The sequence below is a fragment of the Bactrocera tryoni genome, unplaced genomic scaffold (assembly GCF_016617805.1).
Source record: "Bactrocera tryoni isolate S06 unplaced genomic scaffold, CSIRO_BtryS06_freeze2 scaffold_11, whole genome shotgun sequence".
Taxonomy (NCBI): Eukaryota; Metazoa; Arthropoda; class Insecta; order Diptera; family Tephritidae; genus Bactrocera; species Bactrocera tryoni.
In genome coordinates, this window is record NW_024395824.1 from 1,782,050 (window position 1) to 1,791,167 (window position 9,118).

The 9,118-nt window shown below is 37.2% G+C and overlaps 1 protein-coding gene across 1 annotated transcript; it reads left to right on the forward strand.

The window, feature by feature from the left end:
• The first annotated feature begins 375 nt into the window (after window positions 1-375).
• Window positions 376-7,465, forward strand: LOC120779721. Its single transcript, XM_040112086.1, has 2 exons — window positions 376-798; window positions 7,397-7,465. The coding sequence occupies exons 1-2, from the start codon at window positions 376-378 to the stop codon at window positions 7,463-7,465; spliced, it is 492 nt and encodes a 163-aa protein (XP_039968020.1).
• The last annotated feature ends 1,653 nt before the right edge of the window (window positions 7,466-9,118 follow it).

The window sequence follows — 9,118 nt, forward strand, 5'->3', positions numbered from 1 at the left end:
GCGGTCCAAGAAACCAAGCTAAACAGCCGCTCAGATCTTCTGAGTTGTGCCGATTTCAACGTTTTACGTAAGGATCGCGAGCGAGATAATGGTGGTGGCCTAGACTTCATATTACACAACACCGTGCAGTATCGTCTAATCGATGAAGACATTGATTGTAGGGATACTACCCTAAAATATCAGGGTATAGCTATCCGGTCAGGCGATGTCGAGCTCGAAATATTTAATATATACATCCCTCCAGTTACATGTTGCCCAACAGGATATCACCCGAATATAGCTGCGCTACTTCGTGGTGAAAACCGTTTGGTACTAGGCGACTTTAACGCGCACCACGATCTTTGGCATTCCTGCCTGTCAAATGACCGTAGGGGGATGGAGCTGGCGGAACAGATTGACGATTCGACATTCTGCACAATGAATGATGAAGCCCCCACCAGAGTTATGAGCATATGTAATAGCTCGCCCGATATTGCCATTGCTAGTGGTGGTCAGATAAATAGCATAACCTGGCGACCTATGCTAACTCTCGCATCAGACCATCTGCCCATAATTATCTCGATCGAGAAGCCTCCCGATTTTGTTTCTGTGGACAACCGCACCTTGATCAACTTTAACAAAGCAAACAGGGTCGACTTCACGGGATTTACTGAGAGCACCTTCAACGCTCTACCCATTCCTTCGGACGTATCCGTTGGCGAACGTCAATTCCGCAAGGTGATCGTAGCAGCTACCGCTCGCTTCATCCTGGCAGGAAGAATAGCAGCACTCCGCTCCAATTTCCCAGCCGAAGCAGACGTTTTAGCTTATGAGCGAGTTAATTTATTTACTCCTTAGGAATAAAATAAATATATAATTTTAAGTCAGCCAATGAGATTGGTTCTGACTGATCCTTTATTTGTATAATATTTCACCGTATACACATGTACTTCGATATTGAATATATTACACTTAAACTGTACAAGTTTTACAAGTGGTAACTTGTTACTCGGCAGTCGATAATGATAAAGTGACCTCGAGGCTATTGTTCCAGTTGCTTATATAGGCTATGCTTATCGCTGCTCATACTATTGAGATGCCGGTTGTTTACTAGTAAATAACTATTTGGGTTATTGTTTGTTGTACTGATAGTGCGCTTCTATTGTTCTAAGATAAAGTTGTTTTGATGATTTTTCTTTAATGTTTACTGAAACATAAGGTTGTGGTTATAGGTTAAAGTATTAACTCTCCCCTCTCTTGTGAAAAATGGATCTTCTGATCTATACTTGAGTCTTGAGTAGATAAGTCATTCCTACACGTTCTATGGTAGCGTTGTAGTTTCTCAGATACACAGTTATTTGATAAATTATATATAGATAGTTTGAATATTACAGATATACTTAATCCTAGGACTACAAGTACTCCTATAGTTATGAACATATTCTTGATTGGGTGTTCTTTAAATGGTATTAATTTATTTAATTTTTTAATGTTGTCAAATTGATATTCGTTTTCTGATTCCAATATTTCAAGAATGTGAATTCTTTCGTTTCCATTAGCTATAATATAATCTTTAATTTCCTGTTCCTGGTTGTGGAATACTTCTGAGTCAATAATAATTGTTTCATTAAATTGGATTAAATTCAATCATTCAATTGATTTCTCGTTTAAAATTTGTTTTCCTTGTAATACGACATTACCATGTCCTAAATCTATAATAAGTGCATTATTTTCTTGGACTTCGTAACCTTCGATCATTAGTATTGTACAATTGTCATTAGGTTCTTGTTTACAAATATATTTACTTAAATTATTTTTAAATTTAGATGTTAATATTATTTTATCTTCACATTTACTTACGATTTTATTCATATTCAAAATGCCTTGACGATAGGATAATGGAGTAACTGGATATTTATAAATTACAATGAAAGTGTCGTCTAATCTACCTACATGCGTGTCTGCATATTCGAATATGTCAATAACCAGTATCCTAGTTTGTTCCTTTTCTAATATCCTTTCAATCTCGTCCGTATTTATTGCTGCTGAATAAAAATTTCCGTTCTTCACGAAATTAATTGTCGTAGTTAATTCAAATAACTCCTTGTATAATTCTTGCAATATAAGTTTTTGTTTAATCGTCCCAATATTAAATGTTTTCATCATTATTTCAAAGTTGGAATTAATTTGTCTTTGTTTGTTATTATTTTCAATTATGTCATTGAGTATAGTTTTAATTTCAATCAGGTCGTCGTGGTCTGGGACTCCTAAATTTCAAAATCGATCCTAAGAAATAAAGAAATCGTCTTGAGCGTCTGGCTCGTCCATTATTCAGTTGTTGTTTTCTGAGGATTTCTATTCTGTTGAACAATGCTGTTTCTGTTGCGTCTTCACTAGGCATCTCTCCTTTATATTCGGCGATCTCGTAGTATGGTTTAAGTATTTTGCTTAAGTTCGTCATATGGAATGGGTACTCATGTTCTTGATACAAAAATGATGGGTCAGTCTCGGTTAGCACGTACTTGCGATCTTGTAAGTCGGTTATTTCCTGAGCTCAGGATGTTGCTGGGATTAATGTTAGCGTTATCTTCATCATTGTTTCTGCGGTTGTCCTTGTGTACGATCTTCCCCTCCGTTGTTAAAATTGTGTCCTCACGATTCTCTTGTACTGTTTTCTTCAAATAGCGTGGATTTGTTTTATTTCGTCGGTTTTGTTTCACATAAACTGTTTGTCCTGTTTTATAATAGGTTGTCAAAAAGTCTTGCGGTATTTTCGCTAGTTGGCGCTGAAAGCGCGTAGTTCTAGTTTTATTCGTCGCATCGGGTCATGCTATACCTTTTTGGAAAGCTCATTTATAAAGTTATAGCGTCGCAAACATGGAGCAAAATAAAGAGAAAATACGGCATATTTTACAGTACTACTACGATAAAGGCAAAAATGCATCTCAAGTCGCCAATAAAATTTGTGCAGTTTATGGACCCGATACAGTTTCCATTTCCACCGTACAATGATGGTTTCAACGTTTTCGTTCTGGTGTAGAGGTGGTCGAAGATGCGCCACGCTCCGGAAGGCCTGTCGTCGCAAATTGCGATAAAATCGCTGAATTGGTTGAAAGAGACCGGCATAGTAGCAGCCGTAGCATCGGTCAAGAGCTGGGCATGAGTCATCAAAGTTCATTTCAATTTCAATACAAAAAAAAATTCAATAAAAATACCGCAAGACTTTTTTGACAACCCATTATTTCTTTTGTGTTCGTTTTTTATTGTGGTATGATAGCATATACTCGTGCTTATTTTCGATCAGTTCTCTTATTCCTTTAGTCTTGCTTCTTTCAAAAAATAATTCGATAGGTTTCCTTTTTGTGACGGAATGTATCGTTCTATTGTATACCTTGATTGCGTTGAATAGTTTTTCAGTCGCGGTTGATTTATTTTGTTTGATGCGAATTCTAGTAATTTCTAGAATGGTTGAATGCAGCCGTTAAACTTGAGCGTTCGATGTTGAATGGTTTGCTGCGGTCATTGAATGTTCAATATATAGCCGTTGGAATAGAGCTTTTGCTGCTATGCTATTAAATATAGTCTCGTTATCTGTCATTAGTTTATTACAAAATAGAAATATTTGTATGAGTACTTCCTCTAATATTTTGTAGAATTCTCTTTTGTCGTTTTATTTTCTCATATATGCGTATTTTGAGTATCTATCTATGCATGAGAGACACATTGTTTCATCGATTTCAAATATGTCCATTTGTATTTGTGTGCCTATACCTTCGGGTATGGGTGTTTTTGCAAAAACTTGTTTTGTCGGGTGGCGTTCGTATTTGTTGTCTTTACAAAAGCTACAATTTCTAGTTAGTTGGATTGCAAAATTTTTTATATTTGGCCAATAGCAAGTTTCTAGTATCTCTAATGTATTATTTTTTGCGTTTCTATGTGCTCTTTCATGCGTATGTTTAATTATATTTTCTCTATCCTCTTCACTTGTAATGTCCTTTAATAGATTTTGACAAAAAAACCTTTTTCTCTATATTAAATGAAGAGTTTATAATATCATGAATTTCATACCAGGTTTCTAGTTTAGTGTGAAATGCGGTCGTGATATTAGGTTTGATAATTTTCGTTAGTGTATCTATCAAGTCTTGTGGTGTGACATAATTAACATAAAATCTCGCGTGGTTTGCAAAACATTGCTGCTCTTTCTAATGCATTTTGTTCACATTTTTTTTATCACAATTTGTGACATCTTTAATTCTGATTGACGAGGATGATTCCTGCGAGTGTATTGAATCGTACGTAGTTACGCTTACTTGACGGCTGAGTGCGTCGGCTACTACATTTAAATCTCCTTTAATATATTTAATTTTTGCTCCGTATTCTTCTATAAAATTTTTCCATCGTTTTAATTTTGAATTTGGGTTGTCCTCTGATATTGAAAAAATTAGGAATTAATGATCTGTGTAAATAGTAGTATTACTAGTGAGACCATACAGATAATTCCCAAGTTTCTTGAGTGCCCAAACGGTTGCTAATATTTCTTTTTCGTTTTTTGAGTAATTTTGTTCAGTTCGCGTTAATGTACGTGAAATGAATGCTATAGGTTTCTTGCCTTGTGACAATACAGCTCCAATCGCATGACTGCTTGCGTCTGTAGTCAAATCAAATCCTTTTCCAAAATCTGGTTGGAATAATTCTATTTGTTCTTTTAGTTTATTTTTTAGTGGTTCAACTGCTTTAAGTGATTCGTCATCTAATTTTACATGTACTGAGCTACTTTTATTCTTTGCAATATTACCATTCTCTCCTCGTAGGTAGAGTGTTAATAGTTTCGTTATGGATGCAAATCCTTTTATAAATTTTCTGTAATATGAGGACCTTCCCAAGAAAGATCGTGTTTCAAATTTGTATGAATTTTGTACCTATCTATAACTTCTATTTTTCCTGGATCTACTGTAATTCTACCGTTTTTAATTATATGTCCTAAAAATTCTGTCTGTCTTTGAAAAAATTTTGACTTTTCATCATGTGATGATTGGTGATATCTTTCATATGTTGTTCAGGGTTTGCTGAACATATGTATTAGGACATCTATATACACGTATGCGCATACTCCTATGAATGGTCTGAGGATGTCGTCAACGCATCTTTGAAAGATCGACGGTGCGTTTTTCAGTAGTAGTCGTAGAAATTCATATTTGGCATTATTTATTGAAAATGCTGTTATTTAACTGTCTTCTTTTTTTTCTTTTAATTTGATAAAATCCTGATTCCAAATCTAACGTCGTGAAGTACTGTGCTTCTCCTAAGTTTTGGAGCATCATGGTGATGTCCGGAATGGGATATGTATCAGCGCATTTAACTTCTGGAAGTCAATAACCATGCGTCTTTTTGGGTTGCCTTGCTTGTCATTCCTTTTTTTTAGAAACTGTCAATATGGGTGAATTGTACGGGTTTTTACTTGGCTGTGTTACTTCATTATCTAATAATATTTTTATTTTAGTTTCTACAAATGCTCTATCCGCTTGGGTACCTGGGTACCCCCCGGATACTGTCTGACCCAAATAGGATTATTTGTTCCTGTTCTGATTTCTGCCTCTACTGTAGTTACGTAGGGTAATGTTTTACAATTACAATTAATAAATTTCTTTCTGTATCTATCATTGCTTTCATTTGCTTTAAACCTTTAATTCCTATCAAGAAATCGAAATCTTGTAAGGTATCGAGTTCTAAAAATTCCATACTGAATCCTATTATATTCACTTTCTTTTTATATTTAATTAATGACTTACCGCGTAAAGTAGGGGCTTGTTTTTTACTTTCTACTTCTATCCTTTTTGCGTGGGGGAATTTTGTATTTACTATACATAATTTTCTTCTGCACCACTATCAATTAAAATATACACTGAGTTACCTTCTTCTGTGGTCCTTACAAGCGTTGGTAACCCATGCCTTAGAATAAAAAATATTCTTCCTGTTCATATTCTGTATTTGATTGTTGATCGTGTGTAATTTGGTTGATCCGTTGATTCTTCGGTTGTATATTAGCATGACTTGGATTATCTCGTTCTCATTTGTATCCCAAAGCTCCTGCTACTTTCTTAAATAGATTTTGATAATTCTGTCGAGGCTGCGGATTTCGTGATGGTTGTTCCTGATTCTTGTTGTAACCTTGTCTCGTTAGTCTACGGAATATGGTGGATGAATCGATATCCATTGGTGCAACTGGGGGTTGTTGTTGACAAGAATAATTATTCTGATGTTGATTGCTGAAATTATGATTCTGATGATGTTTGTATCGTGGAATGTACTCAAGGTTCTGATGGCGTGAATCATGTTGCATTGTACGGGCGGTACTGTAGGCATCTGCTAATGTTGTGCAGGCTCGTGCATAGATGGCATCCTTGATAGCTACACTTCTCAGTCCAGTGACGAATGTTCTGATTGCTTTAACTTGGATTTCTTGTGTCATTACTTGGACTGTTCATTCTTCCTTGTGTGTCATCTCATCTTGGATAGTACTACATTCAATGCTTGTTTCAGATTGTCATAATATACATGCAGTGGTAGTTCTTTTTGTTGTATTTTCGTCATATCTTCCTCCAGAACGTATATTGGTCGTTTGTCGGTATAGAAATCGTCTAGCCTATCGATGATGTCTTGGAAGTTTCTCTTTACGTTGTGGTTGATCAGGATCTGTGCTGCTTTGCCAGTAATTTTTCCTCTGATCATTATTAATGCTTGGGCATATACATATATTATATCCTTCGAATTGTCGTATGTCTTCCATTAATGTGGTTGCTACTTTCCTTCAATTTCTGTATTCGTTGTAATCACCGTTAAATTGTGTTATTGATTTAAACATATTCAGATTTGTGTGGGATGATGCACTGGTAAACTTATTGGATGGTTTAAATGAATCCTTTTTTTTCCAGGGACTAGGTTCTACCCTTTCAGGCAGAGTGACTAAGGATATTATTGATGATCCTTTTTTGTTGCTGCCCCACGTTGGGCGCCAGTTAATTTATTTACTTGTTAGGAATAAAATAAATATATATTTTTAAGTCAGCCAATGAGATTGGTTCTAACTGATCCTTTATTTGTATAATATTTCACCGTATACACATGTACTTCAACATTGAATATATTACACTTAAACTGTACAAGTGTTACAAGTGGTAACTTGTTACTCGGCAGTCGATAATGATAAAGTGACCTCGAGGCTATTGTTCCAGTTTCTTATATAGGCTATGCTTATCGCTGCTCATCCTCTTGAGATGCTGGTTGTTTACTAGTAAATAACTATTTGTGTTATTGTTTGTTGTACTGATAGTGCGCTTCTATTCTAAGATAAAGTTGTTTTGATGATTTTTCCTTAATGTTTACTGAAACATAAGGTTGTGGTTAAAGTATTAACTAGCGCGACACCTTACGCCATGCTAATCCCGGGAAACCCCGAGTAAGGGATCTCAATTTGAAGATTTGGTGATTGGTAAACCATCATAAGCGGACGAAATGGATAAAGCATCTGAAGTCATGCAACCTCTCCGCCGGTGTGAGTTAGCTTTGGGCTACTGTCACGGCTGTGTCTAACCCGAAGAGACATGACGACGGAGTTAAAGTTAAATTCAATGGTCATGCCTCTTCGGCCCCGAAGAAGTGCGCGATCTATTTTAGATGGCAAATTACACTGCACCCTTCGGTAGACAAAACCAAGCGATGTGTTAACCGACGGCTGCGCAAAATGCCAATCGACTGCGCGCCACTTACTTTCACCGATGAGGAAGTTCATAATGCCATCAACAAATCGAAATCTTCCAAATCCATTGGCCCTGATGGAATCAACATCCTCCTTCTATCGTCCGATAACTCTCCTCTCCTTAGTAATTAAGACCCTTGAGGCCTTGCTTCTCCCGACCTTCACTCACCACCTGAGCCTAGCCAGCCACCAGCATGGATTCCGAAAAGTTCACAGCACCACCACAGCACTTAGCGTCGTAAACGCCCAGATAGTTCTTGGCCTTAACCATAAACCACACTATGAGAGAACGATCCTCATAGCGTTAGACTTGTCAAAAGCTTTTAACACGGGCAAACACACAACGCTACTGCAGGACTTCGAAAAAACTACGCTTCCTCTAGGACTGAAGAGGTGGACCATGAACTACCTGAGCGGTCGACAATCATCCGCACTATTTCGAGGTGAAACATCTAAACTGAGAAGAATTAAACAGGGTGTTCCGCAGGGTGGTGTCCTCTCCCCGCTACTGTTTAACTTCTACATCTCGAAACTCCCTCAGCCACCAGAGGGAGTTGCACGATATTGACGTCAGGCAATGGAATCGATGGCATGTGTTCAAAAGTAAACAAATACCTCTCCGACCTTTCTCGTTTCCTCACTGCACGGAACCTAACACTTTCCCCCACCAAATCCACCGCTACCATATTTACGAACTGGACGAAGGAGTATAGTTTTGAGTTTAATATTGCAATCGATGGCGTCAAAATTCGGACTGTCAATAATCCTAAGATTTTAGGTGTAAGTTTTGATAGTCTATGCTCCTTCACTCCCCATACGACCGCGATTATCGCCAAGGTACAGAGCCGGAACACAATTTTCAAGTCGCTAGCCGGCAGCACACGGGGAAAAGACAAAGAAATGTTGGCAACATACAAGGCAATCGGTCGGCCGGTCCTCAATTACGCCGCACCCATATGGTCGCCTGGATGCAGTGTTACGCAGATGAAAAAACTTCAGACCTGTCAGAACACTGTACACCCAATATGTAATAGTGGAAAGAGTAATCAAAAAATAATCAGAGCCTAAAAAATTTAGCACAACCAAAATCGAGGCATCAATAGACCCCAAGCTATAGGCAATAAAAATTTCAACTAAATTTTCTACAAAAGGCAGTTGTTGACATCCGAACGGAAAAAAACATACGTCATGCTAACTATGCACAAGAGGGCATAAACTGATATCTTGCGAGAAGTTCTAAATACTAAAGATCACAAAAATTATGTACAAATTGCTTGTCACATGCGCAGTCATATAAAAATTGCAAAAGCAAATCCAATTGCACATATTGTCATAAAAGGTATCACTCAATGCTTCATTACAGCACATTTCCCAGCTCACCCC

What these genes read in the sequence shown, in the direction of transcription:
- LOC120779721 (XM_040112086.1), top strand. Translation starts at nt 376, where the DNA reads ATGGAGCTGGCGGAACAGATTGACGATTCGACATTCTGCACAATGAAT. An exon ending in ATTTCCCAGCCGAAGCAGAC is followed by an intron (nt 799 to 7,396) that starts GTTTTAGCTTAT and finishes AGTATTAACTAG; the next exon opens with CGCGACACCTTACGCCATGC.